Consider the following 23,983-nt stretch of genomic DNA (forward strand, 5'->3'; position numbering starts at 1 on the left):
ATTCACTGAGAACGTACATCTCAATAGATGATTTTAATTGTAATTGAGGGCCCTACTTGCTATAGGAAAGACAATAATTATTCCTTTCTGATTGCAGGTGGGCATGCAGTAACGCTTGAGGAAGATGCGCCAGCGGTCGTGGCTCTTTAAATGGCTGAGAATAGGCATAGGAGTCCTTTTAGTTGCGGCTTCCTGCTCATCTCAGGACACTGACGGTGAGTGCTGTTCTGTAATGTTTTGTGTAACTGCAGTTTTTCATGCTTTTGTTTTATAACATTGACTTTGCATCAAATTTGGAATTTAATGATTAAATATAATTAAAATATCCATATAATTTGCTTTATATATTAAGTATATTTAAAATAAAATACTCATGTATGATATATATATATATATATATATATATGTATATATATATATATATATATATATATATATATATATATATATATATAGATATATATATAGATATGCACACACACACACGCCAGTCAATATATGGAATATATGGAAAATATATTTTATAAATATATATTTTAATTAGTTTTGAATGTGAGGTTCCCCCCAAAAAATACACATACATATGTACGTCTATTTACCCTACAGCACTTTTCCCTCAGTCATTCATCTTGAAGTTGACTCTGTAATGGCTGTCAGTGAGACTGATGGTAATTTGATGGCAGTTTTTTGTCTCTGTATTTGACCTGCGTAGCACGTTTTTCATCTTTCGAAATTCTGTACTCCGTCTTTCAACACAGCCCATGGAACTTTGTTTATTTCTTGTTTATGTCAGCATATTTGATTGAGATTGTGAAAAACGCAAAAACTTTGTTCAATCTAGGGATCTTATCTCTTATACTCCCTTAAAGGGGCATCCTGGCCTAATACTAGTGTTTTATATGGTGTCATGTTTTATTATAATTTCTAGCACAGCACTTTATTCCTCAATCGCATTAAACATTATCATGCTCTCTTACTACTGTACCCTCCATCGCTCTTAGCATCTTTAAGGCCAGTAGCTCAAACATGACTGTTCCTGAACCCATGGAAGAGATGCCACTGTTTACCATATAAACATATGGCATTTCTTCTACAACGCGGAGGGCCTGTTTACGCCTGCCATTAACTGGCGTTAGAATTTACTTGTCCGCATGAAAAACCTGGTGTAAACACCTTAAAAACCCATTGTGATCGGATTCTGATCGATTCGCTTGAACCACATTCGGAGGTGGTCAGAGATGGATCTCGTCCACATTTAATACTTAATACATTTGTAAACAGAATGTGTTTTCTTTGTTTGGATTCCAACAGATTAGCAGAAATATGTCTGATGAAAAAAAACTTAAAATGACTAATAGTTACTGTGGATCTTGGCTTCCCTTTCACACACGCTCTCTCTGTTGCTTACTGATAGATGAGAGCAGTATTGGAGTTTGTTCCCTTCTGGTTTAAATAGTTCCCCGCATTCTCTAATGGAGTTCCTCCGGATTTTTGATGAGAAATTAAAATGTCCTTGTTGATGTGCTTTTTTATGTGAGAAAGTTACATTAGATAATCCGGTTAAAGTATATCCAGATGCAATCTGGATACAAAACGGATGTTAAATGCAGGTGTAACCAGGTGCCAAATAAAGGGTTATGTCTACAGAAACATAGTGGCATGGGAATTTGTCCAAAGTTCTGTTACTGTGAATAGCTAAGTGAGTAAAGGGGCCCAAGGCAAATGTGTAGGCACCCTGCATAATCAGTACTTACTTTATGGTAAGGCCCTTGTTTTACCATTTCATGATCATAGAAATGATCCAAAAATTATTTTCAGGAACTTGCATTACTTACAAGTTAAGAATGTTTTACCTTCTTCTTGTAAACATACCAGCTTGGAGATATACAGGATGTACAGGAATAAAATATTTGTACCACAAGCTAGAGACCTTTTTCTTTTCTTTTCTTTCTTCTTTAGCATATGCACATGGAGTGAAGGTTAATTAGCCTGTTAAATATTAAGGAGATGGCTTCCTTGAACTGACGCACCCAGCCAATATATTCAGAATGTGCAGTATCACATCACATTGTTTTTTGTAAACTAAAATTTGACATACAGCTCAGCTCTCTGTTTTAAAAAGTGTGTTAACATTGTTCTTATGCAGTAAATCTTCTCTCATTTTTCCAAGTTTTCTAAACTTATTCATTAGAAGAATTGAAAACAAATGACAAAACTAGTTTTACTGCTAAAAAACAAACAAACAAAAAACACCTAATAAAACTTTAACAACCATAGGTAAAGACAGGGTAAAGCCATAAGTACAATACAAATGCAGCCTGTGTTCCCTATAGTGGTTTTCTTAATAGGTCCACCTCTTCTGTCTAGTCTGTGCCTTTGGCAACAGCTAGTTCAGATTGCCGATAATAGTAAGAATTGGATCCAATATGGTACATTTATGTAACTCTGAGGGAGGGTGCAAAGCCAGGGGAGTTGAAATACAGCCCCCAACACTGTCTCTGTCTTATTAAGAAGACCAAAGGTTTCACCTGAGTAATAAGGTGGATTGTGTCTCTGGAGGGGGTTTCAGCCATATGCTCCATGCAGTTGAACCCTGACCACCAGTGTGCTCTCATCTCTGGGAATACTAATATGTCCACCCTGCTGGGGAACATGAATCAAGCAAGGGTCAGCCTGGACAAGTCCCCACTGAATGCTAACTAACAACAAGGCTGAGGATTCATAGCGCCAAATGTAATCTCATCCATTTTTTAGCGGCCACCACAATTCCCCCCACTTCAAATGTGCTTTATCTTCAAACTTGCCAGCCATCTAAAGAACTGCATTAATGAGCATGTTCAGGAAACCGCCTCTGCGGGATGGTCCTGATGAAGGCCACTAGCCATATAGACATTATCAAGGCAATGATGCTAGAAGCGAAAAGATATTACAAAAAGATTTGTTTTGTTTCTAGAATTTAATGCAAGATAAATGGTCCTCTTTAGTGCTTTTATGAGCTGTGTTGCAGGATTCAGGCTTATTAAATGGTGTGTCTGATTGAAAGCCGTGAGAAGCACTTTTTCCCTGCAAAGTCGGTCCCTGTGTATCCCCCAAAATGTTCTGTGTTTGCCCCTGGCATTTAATCAGGTGTAATTGATTGTAATCAAAGTAAAACTCCAGTTCATTATTTTTCATACGATTTTTAATAAGTTACTTTTTTGATTAACACAAATCACCCATTTTTAGGTTTTGACTCTTTTCTGTCCTATTTACAGGGGGTTTATTCCTGTAGTAGTTCACACTAATTGTGGTGATGCTATTTTTAAAAAGTGTCAGGTGCGCAGCAAATTGTTAAATTCAAGCATTTTGTTCATCAGTTGTTTACATTCATAAAGTACACTCTTAGAAATAAAGGTGCTATAGATGGTTCTGTAAGTGATGCCATAGGAGAACCACTTTTAAAGAACCATGTTAGTAAGAAAAGTAGTTCACCTATGGCATCACTCAAAGAACCATCTAAAGTACCTTTATAGTATTACTAGAGATGTGTAAAGAACTTTTCACTATGGTTGCATAAAGTGAAGGGTCTTCTCACACACACACTCTATTATGCTCTATTACAAACATGGTTCTTCATGGAACCAATAGTAGTTCTTCTATGGCATTGTTTAAAGGACCCTTTGAAGCACTGCTAGTTTTAAGAGTGTAGCATCTACTAGTACATGAACCTACAAGTATGTGAACCACATAGTTGTTGATTAATAAAATAAACAATAATTACATTTAAAACAGACATCAATATATTGCACAAAACAGGGTTGTTGACAAATTCCCAGAAACATAAACTACTCAATGAGCAGCTTTAGCTTTTTTAGTTTTAGTTTAGTTTAGTTTTTAGTTTTAGTTTAGTTTTTTAGTTTTTCTAGACAAAAATATGGGGTACTGGCTTACTGACTTGCTACCATTGCAGTGTTTTAGATGATCTTTGCTGCTTTAGTTCACACTGTCACAAAACAGAAGAGCGGTCGCACCTGAAGGAAACTTTAACAAGAAACATGAAAGTCACCATCAGCAGATTATTCAGGATCACCCCCTGTGGACACATCCATCCCATTGAGAGGCAGTGTAAAGATCTTTGACCTTGGCTGTGATAGATGCGTCCCAAAGGAGAAAAGATGTTCTGGCCTGTGTGTGTGTGTATGTGTGTGTGTTTGTGTGTGTTTGTGTGTGTGTGAGAGAGTGTGTGTGTGTGTAGTAGTTTGTTAAAACTGCATTCCCTGTTTTGCACTACTGTGCAGATACTGGGTACTATCTATGCAATATTGACATATTGCAGTAACACTTCAACGCAATTTATGTACAGTGTGCTGTTAATGAATAATGAAGTAAAATCATAATGTTGATTTTCCTAATGTTTATTATCTGATCTCATGCTCCCTGTTCATTGGGCTCTCTGTTACTTTATGAACATGAATTCACTTCATGTTTGATCTGTGTTTATAGTGAAGAAGGCTGCAGCAAACAACTACTTTGATGGTTGAATAATCTTTTAACAAATAATAATCAATTATTTGGATAATAAATTGCTCAGTTACCAAATAACTACAATTCTAAATTAAACTTAAATAAACTTAAGGTTGTTTTATGTCTTTGCTAACTAACAAAGACAGTAAAGCTAAAAAATGTAGATTTCACAAAATTTACAAAACTCACAACTGTCCTGCAAATATAAAATATAAATAAAACTCCAATATCTTTCTAATATTTTTCTGTCAACATTTAAAATAAATTAGTGATCTGTCATTCCTCAAGTACATTCTTACATTTGTACATAACAGCTCAGCCATATCTGCACTGCATTGATATGAGAAAATATCAAGAAATATTGGTTAATTACTAAAAAGATCAGATCAGATATCGGTCCTGAACTAACAAAATTAGCTGGATAGTTAGGCCGATCCACAGAACTGATCCATTCACTGATTCAACCCGATTTCTGCACAGCCAGTATTATAGGCTTCATAACTCATAACTTCATAACCTACAGCAAAAAGCAAGGCATCGAAAGCCCAAAATACCACACTATTTGCTTACCTCACAATTTTTACAATAAAACGCAGAAAGTAGACTGTTGAGCTCTTGAGGGCACAGGTAATCAGTGAGACGGCTCGCAGTCATACATGGCAATCTATGTGACTTGCCACAGTATTCTTTGTAAAATCAAATTAATACAATTTGTATGAGATGCTATTTTAAAGTGAAAGGCATAATAATCCATTATTAATCAATAACAAGTCCTTAAGTGTAAAAATGAAATTTCATTCTTCCATGCTTTGTCTAATAATTTACTGGAAACTGTAAAACAGTTTTACAAGTGTTACACAAATGAGTACTGTGATTATAGTGTAATTGTGATCTGCAGAATATTAAAATCAGCAATTTTGTAATGTTTCTAAATAGGTTTGCATTATTTTGACCAAAATGTGACCTCAGTATTGCAAAAACCTGTGTTATATTGTGCAGCCCTACTGTGTACCCTCTCTGAAGTATTACCTAGTTGAACCATTAATACTGAAAAATATTGCTGTATCTAGTGAGATGAGACTATTGTTACATGTGCGCATTCTTCTCCCTTAGCGCTGTTAACTGCTTGATCACGTCATAGAATGTACCCTTTTCTGCCAACGAGTAAAAAGCTTAATTGAGTTAGATGTAATTCAATCCATTTGGTGTTCTTAAAAATCTTTTATTTTACATCTGACCTTTTTTTAAGGAATTGATAATGCTGATGAAAATAATGAACAGTTGGATACGGTGAGACAAAGCCATGATTGTGTCTAAATCTGCACAGACAGGTGTCTTCTTAAGATCAAGATCTGTAAAATAGGGTAATTAAATGACATGATTCTTTTTAACAATATATTGATTTTTGTTTGTTAATAAGGTTTAGAAGGGTGCTAAAGAAGGTAGTTGAGAAACGTATGCTTTCGAAGCAGTTACAATATTTAAACATCATGATACATCTTTGAGACCTAGTTTAATCTTGTTGAAGGACTTTGGCTTGATTTTCCAAGCTGTTGGAGCTCACCGTTAAGAAACAACTTTTAAAAAATGGCCTTTAAATGCTTTCCTAAAGAAGCCAACAATAAATTATTATAATGAAACTGCTGGCCTATCTCTAGGCAGCCAGCCAGTCTCCCAAAAGACAATTTAAAAACAAGCAATCATTAATAGTCCATTGATGACCCTCAATAGGGAGGCAGTGTCTGTGCAGAGCTACACACTAGTTGTAAGGCTGAATAGAGATCAGGGCATTGCCCGTGTGTTTGTTTATTGATGAGTATGGATTTCTGCTGTGATTACTCTTGCTGGCTCCTGTCCAAGCATTCGTTGCCATAAGCAATGAATGTTAGTTTAGACACCAGCCTGGTGTGTATGAGAGGCTGTGCAGGTTGCGCAGGGGTACAGGTTCCTAAATGATGACTTAGAATTATTTAGGGACCAAATAACTATATAAGGATTATGTATGTATGTATGTATGTCTTTAGGTTTGACTGTATTACAGTTGACACGTTGATATTTTGTGTAGTGAAGTTTGGAGTGGGATGCTTTTTTCTTTTTTCAGCAACAACTGAGAATCTTGTTAAATTTAAAAGATGGCACAAAATATTGGGAGATATTGCAAGACAGCCTGTTTCAGGCCAAAGCATCAAAACGATGAATGCCAAGTTAAAAAGCAGATCTCCATCCAATTGAGAATCCGTGAAACTATTTGAAAATAAAAGGGCACAAGGATCATCCAACCAACCTGGATGAGCTAGATCACATCTTCCAGAAAGTATCAGAGAAAGACACTCTCAAACAGTGAGCAACAGTGACAGAAACGTACTGTATTGCAGCAGAAGATAATTGTACTCCTATTCTGTATGTGTTTAAGATCTGCTACCAAGTACAGATATTAAATGTTTGCTTTAAGAGTAGTGGTGTAACAGATCATAAATAATCCAGAAACTTTGAGCCACTAGAGTCATGAGCAACACCTTGATCACAACCATACATCTACGTCAACATCATTCTGGTGTGAGTGCGTGAAAAGCAGACGTCTATTGGTGTGAGGTCTATTAGTGATTCCCAAATGGAAACTGTAAAAAGGAGAAATCTTTGAGTAGCTCAACCTCAGAACGATGGACTACACTGTTAACTTGTACAAGCAAGCAATTTTGCTAGTGTGGACCATGCCCTGAGGTAGAATGGGAGGGCAGACTCTGAAGTATTTGGCTTGGAGTCTAGGTCGGCTTTCCTATGGTCAGGTTCCCCACACATGGTTGGACTGAGAAGCAAAATTAAGTTATGGGATAACTCCACGTGATGAAAGAATCAAAAAGGAGCGTGCAGGAGAGGCAATCACACAAGTCGTTAATACAAACAAAGCAGTAAAACAAAATACTTTCAAACTGAAAGCTAAAACTAGTGTCTCTCATTTGTTTCTGTTTTTAGTTGTTGGTGATCCAAAAAATGTGTAATCTGTTACACTCCTATTTGAGGAACATATTGGTTTGCAATCTGTATGTCTATTCATCTATATTTAGAATAGTGATAGTGCTGCAATAGTACTTCAGATACTTGTTAAAAGTTCTGTTAAAAGGGATTGTCTTTTATAATAATTATGACATTTAATATTTATGGTGCCTGCGGATGTATTTAATTATTCACAGTAAATTGAATACTTCTTAAGAATTTGCAACTTCTTGTTGAAAGGTCCACTTATGCCCAGGGTTCAGCTTCCTCACAGAAGGCAGGATGTTTTCTCCTAGACTTTCCTGATACTTAATTGAATCAAACATGCTGTGGGTTTTCGAGGCCAGTGGAAACAAAGCAGCCCCAGAGCATCACCACGCCACTGCCATGGCATTTTCACTGTAGGCAGGGTGTTCTCAGGGTGTGCTTGATTCTTCCTTCTCCTGACATACTGCTGAATTATTGGCCCAAAAAGTTTTTTTAATCACATCTTAGAATTCCGAAATTTACTTAAATAGGTTTCAGTAGATTGAAGCTGACTTGTCTTGTGCTTTTTGGTCAGTAGAGGTGTACAGGCATGGAGACCTTCAGCATTTAGTATGCACTTTACTGTACAAGCTGAAACCTCCATGCCTGCTGCCACCAAATCTTGCTGCAGGTCCTTTGCCTCCCAGGAATCTGGTGGCAGTGGGCAATAGCTTCCTCTTCCTCTTTCTACTATCTGCATAGTGTAGCCAGTGTTTGTCTGAACTGTGCACTATGCTTCCAGCTATAACTCAGTGTCTTTGGTCTTTTTATATGCTTTCCCCTTCTTTGTGCAAGACTGTTATCTCTTAATGTTTTGGACAACTTTCTTTGACTTGACCATATTTTTAACATGCTATCAAACATCACAGCCAACAAAGTCCAAGTATTTGATGTTTTATATCAAGATGTCTGATGCAACTAATTGGTGATATATGCAACTAATTTATCAGTTGATATATCACCTGATTTGCTAATTTGTGCTCTCATGAGGGATTCTATTAATGGGGTTAAAATATTTTATGTGTCTAAATATTTTCTCATTTTGTTTTGAAAGCAAATTAATATAAATTGTTTGATTAAAACTGTTGAGCATGGAAGCAAATACAAATAATATATGCGTTTGCCCCAAAATATTATGGAGGAAATATTACTGCATTTAAAACACAGAGCATGCAAAAAAAGTACTTCAAAGTAATAAAAATGTGCATGGTGGTGTGGCCTCCTTTTAGAGCGTTTAGTTAAGTTTAGATAAGTTTACATCCATTCCGTCAGTGAAGTAGTTCAGGGTGGAGTATTCAGAAAGAGCTCAGTCAAAATTTGGTGAAGGAAATGCTTTCAGAGGATGTAAGACAGCTGTCATTCTTATCAGCATAATTGTATGCAGATTTTAAACCATTTCAATGCACATACAGATTTTCAAAACATATCTATAAAAGTGACTTTTTCATTAAGGAGAAAAGCATTTTTATGTTTGTATAGGTTGTGTTTACAAAACGACAGCAAGGTTAGCACACAGAAAGTGCCTGAGAATAGTGCCTTGCTCTGTTTTCGCAAACAACAGAGGCAGTGCTGCAGTTGCTCAGCTAACCTGCCAGGAACCTGATGAATCCTCTTTCTGAGGCTGTGCATGTGATGTAAGTACTTAAATACGTGTGACGTGGCCAGAAAAAACGCTGTGAAAGGCTACCAGACCACTCTGTTTTTAGAATGCATATATTAGCCTTTGCAGGGATGGTCACACAAGCACACTGATATCATTTCAACTTACATTTTGCTCCACATTAGTCACTCCTGTTGTCCTTCAACTTTGGACACATTCAGGCCTGTCAAATCCAACACAGACCTTGAAGGAACCACAATTAATAAAATAACACATTATTCATATTTCCACACACTGGTAAAATTCTCTGCATGTCTAAACACAATCTAATTCAGTCCAGTGCACTATGCTGTCAAAGAACTTTCACAGCCATTGGCCATGTTGCACAGTATAAAGAGATTGCAGAGTCATACACTATAAATCTTTGATGGAAAGGTGGCAGGCTGTTTGGAGTCCCTTTGAAACAGCGCTTGTGAACAGCAGGCCAGTTACTGAGCCCCCGCCTGCTTGGGTTTAGTGTGTCAGCGCATCTCATGTCATGTAACATGACACATGTGCTGTTAATCTCTAATTCATGAGCAACAGACCAAGGAGGGGTTTTAGAGTCACTGTGCGAATGGAAGCTTGGCCCAAGAATTTACTTCAAGCTATGGAGTACGAATGGATGTTGTAGCAGAAATATTGTATCACAATTAGGGTTTGGCAGTGTACATTTTTATATATATATAGTATATTAGTGTGTTACCGGGAGTGGAAAAAGTTCTGTTTGCTTACAGGGTCACCACACAATTTTAAATCAGTTATTTAATAAATGTGATCAGACCCTCAGTCTGATTACAAACCATTACAAATGTTAAAGTGCTCTGTTTCAGGAGAGTGAAGCTGGACACAGAACACAACAAAATCTGAAGGATGAAAGTCTGATATTAAAGCCCACTTGCTAAGCTGTCCTTTGCCAAAATCAAGTGAATGGTCCTATCAGCCAATATTCAATGTGTAAATTAACGCATCAGACAATATTGAAGGTGTTCTAGTCATCTTTATTTTATTCTCCTTTGATATCCAACTCAACATTTTCTGTTGATATTAGCTGAATATTGACTGGGTTTGGTAGCAACAGAAAACATGTATCAGTGTTAAGTAATTAGGATATAAAACTAGAGGAATTACATTAGGAATTACATTACAGAAACTTGTGGCTCAATAAAGATTCTAATTCAGCCAACCAAGTAAATTCAAAATCCATTTTCTCAACGGTGAGTTTTAACTGTCAAACATCCACAGCCCCAAACAGGGAAACTCCACAGAACTCCACAGCACAACCAATCTCTGATTCAGCAGGGGGTTGGACAAAAGAGAGTCAGTCTCAGAGACCAATTAGAATCTCTTTTTCAGGGAGAAACAAGACTCCCAAACATTAATTAATCATTTATATACTTAAAACATTTTACTGCAAGTGTAACTAATATTAATACAGTTGTTCATAGTTTATGTTCCACAGTGAGGGGATGTTACGAAATGTTTATCACGGTGCTTTTTATAGTGCTATCTCACTAAGATAGGACCTCATGTCCAGAAATGTGAAGTAGCACAGCCTTGTGTGAACTGCATTGTTCATGAACAGGTGTAATGGGACATCTTATTACAGCTCTGACAAAAGCATTGTCTAGAGCTGAGAGTCAGTGTTAGTCAGTGGACCAGTTGTCTCTTATACTAAAAGAAAAAGAAAAGAAAAGAAAAAGCCTAAAACACACACACACACACACACACACACACACACACACACACACACACACACACACACACATACATATATGTATATATATTTTTTTTCTAAAATTTGCATCACCAGCAAACCATAGTGCCACATTTATAGAAGGCTATGAAACACTATAATATTTATTATTTATAAAAAAAAAAACAGTTTCGTATGGAACAAATCAAGCAGCTGTTAACCCCCCCCCCCTCACTATTAGATTGTAAATAAATTGCATAATGGGCTGACATCTACTATAGATATCAACTACTTTCACGATTCCGTTCATGCAGATACTATGCTCTGTTTCTTTGTCGTCTTTTAATGTGTTGCATATTCAGGTTTAGATCAGCAGTGTCCAACTCTAGTTCTGGAGCACCCTGTCCCGTACATTTTGGTGTTTTACCTGTTCCAAAAAACCTAGGCTGGGTTTTCCAAAAGCAATACTTAGCGTATTGTGTGTGTGTGAGAGCAGGTCAATGCTAAAATGTACAGGACAGAGATAGTCCAGGAATAATAGTAATACATTGCCTAGCGTGAATACAGAAGCAACAGATATCAATGACAATGCTCATCATGATCTTAAAACTTAATGTTAGATCAGAGTGCAACATTAGTGATTACCATATTGTGAATGTTTTTGTTCTTATTGTCGTCTATGAACTGGGGTTCTCTGAAGCAGCTTTTATTTCACCATACATTTCCGGCGAGGGCCGTTTTCTGCTGATGTGTCTTGCCTTAAAATTCACAATGTTGATTTGGTGTAATTTACATGCCACTTTCTGTCTTCTCATAACAAGCTGTTCATTTTTTGGTGAGCCAGAGAAGCAGTGGTGAATGAAGAGAACGACGTAAAAAAACGGATCTCCTCTGCTGGTAACAAATGCAGCCGCTGTGGCTATATATCTCCCACTGCCAGCCATGAAGGAGCATGTTAATCAAATCATTCACTCAAGGACTTAGTCCAGTGCGGCGCTGTGTAGCGCTGTCTCATTGCACTCCACTGTAAATCCCAGCTCCTGCAGCGTCGGCACTAAACACACTTTGAAAGACCGAGGGGTTTTAGGCAAAAGCCCCCTTTTCTGCTAATGCTAACAGCTGAATAAGTCGCTCAGCTGACGCAGAGAGTGAAAACATACTGACGGTTATGCTGAAACCCAGCCAAGCTCAACTGAGTTTATTTTCTTTATCCGCCTTTCGTCTGTTTGTCTATCTGTCTTGGTATCGCACCAGTGCAGATGCAGATGTACCGTACCAGTATCAGTACCACTGCTATGGCTACTGCTGGTCATGTTAGAGTAAATTCATTTAATTCCACTGAAGGAATTTAAAGAAATATTTTCCAGTATTTTTCAAATAAATCCAATAATTTAGGCTAAAACTGACTCATTTGAACAAGTATTCAAAAATAAGACTAAACATATGATGTGTAGAAGTCTAGGGCTATTGTTTATTGGCAAGAACCTGGCAATCATGATTCAGATATTCTCTCAGATATCACGAAATATTGTGATACTCTAAGCAAGGCAATATACTGCTATTTTTTTTATCAAAATTTAAAAAAAACTATCAAAGTATGAAATCAAACCATCATATGCATATGAAGTTTATTTTTTTGCAATCAGAACAATGGGATCTGAAGACAGTTTAAACAAGAACCACTGTCTGCCATGCATTTTTGCAATATTTAAAATACTGTGAGCAGATACTGAAACTATATAAGATACTGTGATTTTGGTTATTGAAACAGCACTGCAATTTTCTGTATTTTTTCTTACATCGTAGAAGTCAGGGATGTGGAACCATTTGTCACTGATATAGGTATAAACAAATTATATTATTAAAAAATCACTAACCATTTATGTAATTTGGTTGAATATATTGTGATGAACAGACAGCCCTTCATGTAACTGTTAGCAAAATGAAACACAGTTGCAATCTAAACTGTTATTCAACCACTATTGCAAATTGGGTTCATTATCAACATTCACTACGAACCATTAGCTGTTTGCAACAAATCAGACAATAACAGTTTAAATGGCTCAACATAACTAATATAATAAGTGTTATTATATACTGCAGTCTCATAATTATTCAACCCTCTGAGTAGAATATTTTATAAGAGCACATATTTGCAAATCAATAGTTGCATCAGGTGTGCTTAAGATAAAATACATCCAATGCCTGGACTGGTTAGGATCTTGTTGACTCTTGTTGATCGCAGGTTAGTAATAAGTAGAGAGAAAAAAATCTGAGAACAGACCATTGCCTGAATAGAATACGAAAAGAGAGCAAAGGCACAGAATATTCCTAAAGTTCAGAATTGAAGTATACTGGCTGCGTTACCTGGACAAAAGAAAGCTATATAATCCTAATTTGTAATGATTGTAACTATACCTAATTTTTTAATACTGAAGTATGCTTGTTAATCATAAATACAATGTGTACTGTAAATACTAATCATGTTTCTTTAGGTCACTGGCTCAGTGGCCCCAGTACCAAATGTATCTATATCTTTCTATACCAATCATCAAGTAAATAATTTTGAAAAGACACTTTTCTAAAGTAACATATCTTTAGCATTACAAAACTAATCATATGGGATGCCTGAGTGCAGTACGTCTTCACGCATGGGTATGTCAAATGAACTTGATATTGAATCAAGTTCATTTGATCAATATGAAATGATATTCCATATATATATATATATATATATATATATATATATATATATATATATAGGAAATATTTACAATGACTAATACAAAGAGTAGTTCTCTGTATTTACAAAACCTGTATCGTTTCATGTTCCTCTTTCCTCTTTCTTTCTCTTTCTCTCGCTTTGCTGTGGCCACTGTGTCTGACCGCAGACTGGCAGTATGAAGGTACGTCTGTCATCCTTTTTCTTCTCTTTATCTCGTGTCACTTAAGTGCCCTTCTAAGAAGCATAGAAAGTCATTTTGGGGGAAAAAAGCACCCATATCTCGGGCTACTGCTCTTTATGTATTGACTGTGCATGAGAGTGGTGTAATGGGAAACCCTAACCTTCCCTGAAATTGAAATGTCTGCTGATAGCTCAGATGTCAGAGAATGAGTTGTATGTATGGTGTTTAAGGTTGATGATTTTGTAATGTCGTTTTCCACCTTTCAGAGTGCAAGCTCTCCAGAACTGGCCCACCAGCCACCATAGTTGCCATAGATGAAGAGAGTCCTAATGGTAGGTATTGATCTTCTTTTCATGAGTCGTACAAAGAAACCACTCCAATTGCTTGCACAAATGTGTCAGCGTGTTCGATATCATGAGGGCTCACATTTTTGTGACAGTAAATAGGGAGTGTATTTGGGGGGAAAAGGGAAAGGAGATTACTTGGCAATTTTTTTATGAGATATATCAGATGGACATGTTGGCTGTTATTGAGAGTTGTTGAGAGTGAATATACAAAAGCTGGCCTGTGCTTTTCACTGCCAGTGCTTTCACTGCGGACCGGAAAGTGAAAATAAAATTCCTCTTGGATTTTAGGTTTGAAAACTTTAGTCTGTGCCTGTGCTCTTCATACCCATAGATGTCTCCAGACAAAAACAGATTTGTTAAGATTTGTCTCGTTTAGAGAATTTATGGATGCAGAAAACGTGTCTGTTGCACTAATGATAGAGGCTCCTGTTGTGGCAAATGTGTAATTCACTGGCTTTTTTAGACCTCCCATGGTGCACCTCACAGGGCTGGGCTGCCACATCACAGATGGTGTTCAGCATGCCTCCACAGTCGGGGGCCTCTTTATCTAATAGATCTTTTTCTTTGTGGGCAGCCCTGTCTTTTTTGAGGTAGACTTTTTGGGCTAGCTCTGTAATTGGCTTTGAACATTAGCAAACCTTTTGACAGGTTTGATAGGAGGACTGGCATTTTGCATTGGCCAAGCTACAAACGAAAGCTAAAAAGCTGAAAAGCCATTCACTTAGTAAGACTCATAGTGTCACTAGTCACTTGGACGAATAGAGTACTATGGTCACCTTACTGTCTTGTGCTTAGTAATGTCTAAACTTAGAGGTATCTTTGAACTATTAGTCTATTCTAGATAAGGTTTTCTTGAGTAAATAGCAAAGCACTTTGTAAGTCGCTCTGGATAAGAGCGTCTGCTAAATGCCGTAAATGTAAATCTAACTAGTCTTAGAATACTAGTTTATAATGCGGGTTGGACAAACAATACAATCTGATGGAATTTGGTATGGCACCACCGGCACATTAATTGTTTCTTCTGGAATAAGTGGTATTAAAATGGGTTTAGCTAGTCTGCTTTTGTTGGAGTAAAGGGAAGGAAAACTGCCCAGGGAAGGCTTTCTACTAGATTTTGGAGATTTCTGGTCAAGATGTTGGTGTTGATGATCAACCTCTTCCCCTACTCCCAAACTCACCATAAAAGTATTGGATGGAGCACTGCCATTCCAGAGAGCACAATTCTACTTCTCCACAGCTCAATGCTGGGGACTCAATACCCCTCTAGCCTATGTCTTGCATTAGATATGGTGCCAATAGGTCCATGTTTATCTACTGTATTCTATTGGCAATATATCTCTACTGGGACAAGAGCTCTGTATGTGCACAGACATTTAGACAAATAGTGTACCTATTCTTTAAACACAGTTTAAACATATTCACTACAACAGGCTGTCAAACCAGTCTTCAGGACACCCCCACCCCCTGACAGTCCACATTTGGTAGATCAAAAATAGATTGTCTGAGGGGTCATGAGGACTGGTTTGAGGGCCACTGTTCTAGTGCATATGCAACTGCGTTTAAAGACTTGGTATGTTTGTAACAGTCAAGTTCTGAGTGTCTGTGAAAGAGAAATCATTTGTTTTTACCTTTTTTACTTTTCAAATAAGGCATTGAAATTGACAAAAAATGCTGCTTTCAAGAGCACACCTCTTAAAAGTGCTCTGGCTGGAGCTAACTTTGAAATGAAGACATATTGATAAAATCTTTAGCCTCTCAGGCCTCTTTGCCGTGGCGCTTGATAGCTCATTAGGTAGCACTGACTGATAAACACCAGGTTAAAACCTTTTGCCAGCTGCTGAGGAGAGTGCAAATTTGTTTATAAGGCCGTTCAGTGAGACAAATATGACAAGTAGGTTCACTCTTTCAGAGATTTAAAGGCACAAAAGAGTGGCACATCTGCCCATTGCATAAATCTTGTCAATGTTAGTATATGCTATCTCATTCAGGCATTTTCTGCTGTGCCTGGGAGAAAAGCTGCCAATTATTTGTAGTTGATGATTCAGTGATGATGCTGAGGGGTCACTATGCACTATGAAGTGCGGATAGGGCTTCCTAGCTTTGGGCTTAACTGAAGCTGCATGCATAGCTAACAGCTCTGTTTACATAATAACAATTCCAGTTTATTTGCATTTTATGGCAAACGTTTATTTCTGTTGAAAAATGGTAATGTAGTAATGTAAAAACATGTAAAAGTATTAGGAATGTATAATGGTATCTGAATTTTCTCGCAGACAATTGCTTACAAAGACAAACACATTATGGACATGAATGCCATGGCGCTATTGGGCTTTCAATGATTTCTTTCAGCTTTTTTGCGGGGGCAGAATGTGTGTACATCTTTAATAGAAAGTAACATTAATTTATTTTGCAAAGTTGTCTTCTTTGGTGGGCAGGGCGTTCTGAAATTGACAAATATTTGACAAATATTGGATAATTTAATTGGGAACTATATTATATACTATCAATAGACTGCTTTTGTCAGCAGCAGACATGAAGGCTTGACAATAGAAATACATTTACCATGGGAATAAACAGGTAATTATGGGAATTAATGGGAATAAAATGGGAATATTCAAAGCTAAAGGTGAGAAACTTGCATATAGTTGGTAAAAAATATATACTGAAGCATAATCCTGGCTAAAATAATTAGATATGATACCAAAACAGTTGAATAGCAAAGCTGCTCCTCAATCCCAGGCATATGGCACATTGCACACTGAAGGACTATTAAGACCACCCCTCCTGCATGCACTCTTCTTTCCATCACATGCACAGGATATGTCCAGATGATTTCTAGATTATGCTCAGTATATGTTTTTACCAACTATGCACAAGTTTCTCATCTTCAGCTTCGAATATTCCCATTTTATTCCCATTAATTCCTCATAATTCCCATAAGTACCTGGTAATTCATGTTAATTCCAATGATAAATTTCCCAACTTTGAAAATCATGTTTACAGCTGCAAACCTAAATTGAGCTTGAAGATGTCACGTTTTGGAACGGGAGCATGTTTTTCAGGTGGCAGGCTCTCTTTCACTTGACTATAGATGATGACGTTGGTGTTCCAGCAGCTTCCAGTTCATGGCAGGCCTGTGTGTTGGTCATTGTGGACAAACTCTCAATCTCTCTCATTTGGCACAGAAAAGGTTCCCCTTTGTCTGTCTATGTGTTCAGCTGCGAACTTAAATTGAGCTTGAAGAGATTGTGCTTCTTTTTCGAATGGCAGGCTCTCTATCCATGGCAGTGGAAAACTTGGTAGACTGTACACAGTAACTGGTGTTCCAGCAGCTTCCAGTTTGTGGCAGGACCGTGCCTTGGTGGTTCTTGGTGGAGACCAGTTTACTCACACCTGATCGTGACCATTTAGGTCTTCTTGTAGGCCATGACAAAGTGGCTGGAAAACTAACAGTTCAGAGAAATCCCAGAGAAAGCTTAATATTTGCATAGATACATTTGATATCGGGGTATTCCCAGAATTCACTGAACCGGTGCATTCTTATGAAGTATCACTTAAGCTCACGCCTAGCTTGCTAGTTTCTTCTTTGGCTGTCTGTAAATATGTGATTTTTAGTAGGCGATTTAGGATTGGAAAACACGGACTGACACGGACTGACATGTTTACTTTTGCTTTCAGTATCAGTTTGATGTGTTTGAATGAGTTCCAATAGAATCTGTTCTAAAATCGGTAATGGGATTTCAGTACTTCTTGTACCTCTGCTTAGCACTTATCTTGTCTCAGCAGTTTTGCCATTTTGTCTCATCTATCGCTCCTTTCATTCACGCAGCTGTGCATTGGCTTCCCAGGAAATGACCAGAGTTATTGTGCTGAAAAGGCTTTTATTAAAAAGAACCAATTCTATATCAATTGGACAAGGCACATAAAGTGTCAATGGAGGATGAGACCCTATAAAAGAGTGTTTGATCTCATTTCTTCGTTTCTCTCTCCCTCTCCCCTCTTCTTAACCATGACATAATGATTATTATATCAACCCCATGCTACATTTCTCTTCGCTGCTCTTTTATGACTAAACCTGTGTCAGGTGTGGGGGGAGAGAGGACTAGCATGTGTTGATTGACTTGTGGATGGAGGTCGATGCTGTTTGGGGAATAGATTAACTGTCAGGCCGTGGTAAAGTATCCTCTTCGGTGACCTCCGGAGAGGTTCAGTGGCCAGCGAAACCGCGGCAGGTCAGCGTGAAGGTCCCCTGGAGCATTTACAATGGAAAAGACAAAGGTGGTGAAGAGAGAAGCTTGACAGATTAGCGCTGTGGACTCAAGCGACAATCAGTTGTGACATTAGGAGGGGAGAAGTCCCTTATTGATTTGTAGGGATGAAATGAAGAGGATGAGTGTAGGTCTTGAGCTGATTGGAGAGACCCTGAAGCTTCTAGAGGACTCTTGAAAGATGGACTGAGCTGTGCTCTGGGTGTCAGCCTGAGGGGTGTAGGGCCAATATGCTTCATTGCCAGGCTTCCTTGTGCCTGTTCTGTTACCTCATTTAATCTTCATCAGTCGGTACTCTTCCCCAGATCTCATTAAATGGCCTGCTCTCTCTCTGATCCTCCTCGATGTGTTCAATTAGAGTCACAACACTGAACCGGCTCCCCAGCCCAAAGAACATTTGAGACATTTGGGCCAACACCTGGTTCATTAAAAGACACTCTCTGAGTACAATGCAAAGATGTATGTCTCAACAGAAATCAGAGCCAAAGCTTAGAATAAGCTTCGTCTTGGTTAGTCTCTTAAACCAGGGGTGCTCAAGCCTGATCCAGGAGATCTACAGTCCTGCAGATTTTAAGTGAATGATAATTGTAAAGAGGTATGTAGATGTTTCTGCATCTGCATGAATTTTACCTACAATAAATAGCTGTCTAGCTGTTTTTGCATACAATATATAAATGTTTCTTTTTTATTTAGAAACAAACATTTTGTGTACTTTGCATCTCAAATCAAGCTGATAAGTATTGATGCATGTCAAGTATTGTTTTGTGTTGTGATTCCCCATAGTTTAATTTTATGTTGTGATTACATTGTGATTGCCCCCCCTCAGTTTGATTTTGTATTGTGTCCCCCAGTAGTTTGATTACATGTAGTTTTTTCTTCTGGAGCTTAATTTTATGATTTTCCCAGTGAAGTTTAATTTTGTGTTGAGTTTCTCCTTAGTTTGATTGTATTGTCACACTGCTCCCTGTACTTTGATTTTATGTTGTGGGTTTACCTTTGTAGTTTGATTTTATTGTGATTCCTCTGTAGTTTAATTTTCCCACTGCAGTTATATTTTACATTGAGTCTCCCTGTAGTTTTTTTATTTTTTCAAAATGATTGGGTTTTGTGTTGTGAGCTTTCCTGCAGTTAGATTTTGTGCTGTCAAATGTTGTGATTTTCCCCTCTTGTAGTTTGATTTTATGTTATACTAATGACACTTGTAACTTACTAAAAATCTAAGGAAGACATCCTGGCTTGATGGATAAGAAAAAAGGTTAGTTACGGTGTACATGGAACAGTGAAAGGTGTGTATCACGCATACAGTGTTTTTGGTGTCTGAGGCATCACATGAGTGAGCACTGGTTCATTTTCTGGTTTCTGTGCTATATTGATCCTTGTCAGTCATGTGTTTTTCTTGTCTTTGACGTCACCAAAGTGTCAATTTTGAGATATTGTTAAAGTGAGCAGTGCAGTGAATGTGTGAACAGCAACAGACTTACATATTTTGCAGTCTTTGGTAGCATTGAAAGCAATAAAACTAAAATAAACGGCTAGGGACTGTTCTCCAAATGTCCTGACCACAACAAGTTGGAATGCTGTCACTGCTTCCTCCAACCTTGTATTTAGATATGACCAAATGTGGCTGGACTGTGAACGGTTCAATTAATCTGTACCTTAATACCAATGGACATTTCATGGGTGCAGTTTTTGTTTATATTTGGACCGAAGGACTGCAACAACACAGGGCTAACAGTAAAAGTACAATAGCTGTAATCAATGAAACTTGTACTTAGCATAGCAGCTGTCACTTGCATTCAATCCTTCTTATTTTAAAGCAGTATATTACACATTTAGGCTGGAATGATAAAGATATAGTACTAAAGTACAGTCCTGAAGTTTAAACCAACACTGTTCAACCTATGTAAGTTAACAAGAGCATGTCATCATTACGATGGCATAGTATGAAGGTAAATCTGAGGGGTTGCATTTTACAGAGGCATGGCTAATCCAAAACTACTTATGGATATAATGTTAACATTAGCTACTTTAGAAGGCAAAAAAAACTTATCAACACGTTTGGACAGTTCACCTATAAAAGGAAGCAAACGAAAAGTAATTGCATTGACCACAGAATACCTAAGAAATGGCGCTTAACTCAGTAGACTTTGTGGGTTAACTCAATGGACAATGGGTTTGTGACTGATTATGCAAGGTAGAAGTAACACAAATATAAATATATTTTATATATAAATATGAAAATGGTTTATGAAATGCATGTTAATTAATACAAAGTTATTTGATTAAAAAAGTGTGGTTCCACCAAGGGTCCAAAGCTTTGCATAAGCTTGTATTTCTCATCTATCATTTAAGTTAAGCTATTTTTGGTACTTGTCTCGTTTATTATTTAATGTGAGGATATTTTTTCACTTCCGCCACTTGTGATCAGATGTTTTCTGCAATATAGAAATACAGGAATTTTAACCAGATTTCACCAGATGTTGATGATCCAACATGTCATGATAATAATAATGTACTCTTTGTATCCAAGATTGGGGTAAAATAAATAATATTGGACAGATGTGACCTGCCTGTGGTATATAAGTTAAGGAAAATACAGTAACAGTGTGGAATTTGGTTTTGTATAAGCAGCAAAAGAAAAAAACATGACATGTTTAATATCATTTAGCATTGTACTTGACATGTGACATGCGATGTGACTATTGCGCATCTACACTTTGCGATGCCGATGCTGAAACACTTTGTGCAGTCCTGCTTACTGATTGCCTGCTTTCAACATTTTATAAATATGTATATATAGACTCAATTTTCAGTTTACTTCAGTGCTATCAACCCTATTTTACGATATTTAAAAGCATATTTAACAATATTTAACATTTTTCTTGATAAACAATATTTAGCACAATGCATTTAATCAGACTAAATATGTTAGTAGCAACAGATTTCTCTACTAGAACTACTACTATTCAGATTCAGATTTTTATTCAATATTGGCTGCTCTTCATCTATGATCCATGAAATGTGCAGTTGACCAGTGTTTATTAAGCACTTACTATATTCTTAACATGCTTAGAAAAGCATGCTGTGTATTATGATGTATCACAATACAATAAAATATTGTCGTATTGCCCAGCCCTACAAGTAACAATTGAGTTACTATTTCTTATTAGGTAAAATTATATTTTGGCAACGGTCGCTGTAGAAGAACGTAGTGGTGGGTTGAACATGGATAGGTCAGTAGCTCGTATATGAGTCCACACTTCAGTTCCATACGTTCATAAATGCTTAGGTATTATATATGTTTCATAGCAGTTACTGAATAATTAATTCAGTGGTTGCTAAATAAATAAGTCTTGCAGTTCAAGGGGTTAAAGCCAGCCTGTGGCTACTGTATAGTTCACCTAGTCATCCTATGCTCCACGTTATTTCAACCTTTTGATTTACAGCCTGGAACACAGCGTTGTTGCGATGTGACTCATGCAGGACTTCATTCTGGTCCTGCTGACCGTGTGAACCAGGTCCAGCTCCACAGCCAGAGAGACAAAGTAGCTCTGCAGTTTAGCATCAGTAAGAATAAACATGCGTTCCCAGGCTGGCTGTAAGGCACTGTGCCAATACTCTCCCTCATCCTTCCTCTCTTCACTGACACAAAACGCCTGGCTGATAGGAACAGTTCAGTGAAAAAAATCGAATTGACAGTTTTCCCCTTCCCCCACATGTACTCGATCTGCATGCAGTAAAGGCATAGAGATGCTTTTGTAGTTTTTTGTAGCAAGTATGCACTAGCAAGTAAGGCACACTCATTCTTAGTCATCCCACACTTGTATCAAACCATCTAGAGTTGTTGAGTTGTTAGATAGCAGCTACAGCTGTTCATGAAGACTACCTGAAAACACTTTGCGGCCGTCTTAAGGCCTACTGCTGCTTTGAAGGCATCAATTATTTTAATTTTTTGAGTGCTGGACAAAAGTCAAGAATCAAGAGAGCTGTTTAGCCTCTTCTTTTCTGAGAGGACTTACCACTAGATTTTGGAACAATGCGATGAGGATTTGATTGCATGACTGATGATGGATGATCAGATCACATCAGAGTCACAAGCGCCACTTCCACTCATCCCAAATGTACTGGATAGAGCGCCATGATTTTGGTGAATGCAGTTTCACTCAGCCCAATGCAGGGGGCTTTATACCTTTAAACCCTGAATTCACTATTTGAAATATGTGTCCATAAACATGTAGACAGGTGAGATACATTTTAGAGGCATGAAATGCTTCTTACATCTGGTTTCCTATCACCACCTCCACCACAACCAGTTTCTGTGGAACAGAGCATTAGTTTAGGCCTGCGGAATTGCACAGTGCTAATTGGTGAAGTACAATCTTCCATTACCTGCTGTTCATGTAATACTGTCTCATTAAGGACAGCTGTAAAGCTAGAGCTGTAGAGTGTCCTGGTCATCTTTTTACTTCATGATTTAGTTGGCATTGTTACAGTTTGATTATTTTTTCTGTTTACATTGAGGAGAATTCATACCCAGCTGATCTGTGTTTTCATGTGAACCTTGAAATAGCACCGACCCGTTGTTGTGTAACATCAACATTTTAAGGAAACAGAACTGCAAGGATTAAGCGAAACTTTTTGAGTTGGACTTCACATAGTTTTCGGGCTGATTTGAAGTGACATCCATTCCCTGTAAACAACTCCTGCAAGACCCTGGATGGATCACAGCAGGGTCAGACAGTGTGGTCAGACACAGCCTTCCCACTAGCCCAAACCTCCTGGGGCTAAGCAGCTATGCTGAGCTCCAAGCAGTCAGGGAATATAGTTATTAATATTATCTCTGAAGGATGTAGACAGGTAGTTACTTCCAGTCCTGGTGGTTATTAAAAGGGCTGAGTGGAAGCCTGTACCACACATTCAGCCCCTAAAAGCACAGCATTTCTACTACTATTTTTATGTACTGTTCAAATGGAATTTTGTTATTATATATTTCATTACAAAAATATGAAAAGTATTTGATTGAATAGTTTTGCATTAAAAATGTGCAAAATATGAGCAATAACTGAGCAATAACGTGATCAGCTATATATGTGCATGTATATGTGTGTGTATGTGTATGTGTGTGTATATATATATATATGTATATATATATATATATATATATATATTCACACACTCACACAAACACACACACATTTTCAGAAAGCGCCAGGTTCGTAGTGTAATGGTGTGAACTGTGGAGTTCAAGTTGGTGTGTTAGTGTAAGCTGAAAGTTTAGCCTTCACAGTTCCATTGTGTTTTCTCACTTTGATCAAAATAATGTCTCACAGGTGGCGTAACTCCTTTTGGTCACACTGGTATCCCCTTAGTAATATTCACATTAGAAAAGTGTCAGAAAATATCTTGTAATCTTTTTTACAGTTAAATGCTGGTGTTGATTTCCTTCAGCACTGGTGGGGTTTGGAGAAAGAATTTAGAAACCAGTCATCTAAACATTCTTTTTCACATCCTTAACAACATGTTACTGTTTGGACGTTAGATGTTTTGGTGTTGCAAAGAGTAATAAAATAAATATTATAAATATACATTATATATATGTGCTC

The 23,983-nt window shown here is 37.4% G+C and overlaps 1 protein-coding gene across 2 annotated transcripts in view; it reads left to right on the top strand.

The window, feature by feature from the left end:
• Window positions 1-23,983, top strand: part of pcdh15b (protocadherin-related 15b) — a 218,693-nt gene that overhangs the window by 16,239 nt on the left and 178,471 nt on the right. For both annotated transcript variants that reach the window (XM_072666593.1, XM_072666592.1), the window contains exons 2-4: window positions 98-215; window positions 13,751-13,765; window positions 14,032-14,097. In XM_072666593.1, the coding sequence (XP_072522694.1) occupies window positions 125-215; window positions 13,751-13,765; window positions 14,032-14,097 (172 nt within the window). In that variant the 5' untranslated portion in view covers window positions 98-124. The remainder of the gene's footprint in view (window positions 1-97; window positions 216-13,750; window positions 13,766-14,031; window positions 14,098-23,983) is intronic.

The sequence above is a fragment of the Salminus brasiliensis genome, chromosome 22 (genome assembly GCF_030463535.1).
Source record: "Salminus brasiliensis chromosome 22, fSalBra1.hap2, whole genome shotgun sequence".
In the NCBI taxonomy this organism is placed as follows: Eukaryota; Metazoa; Chordata; class Actinopteri; order Characiformes; family Bryconidae; genus Salminus; species Salminus brasiliensis.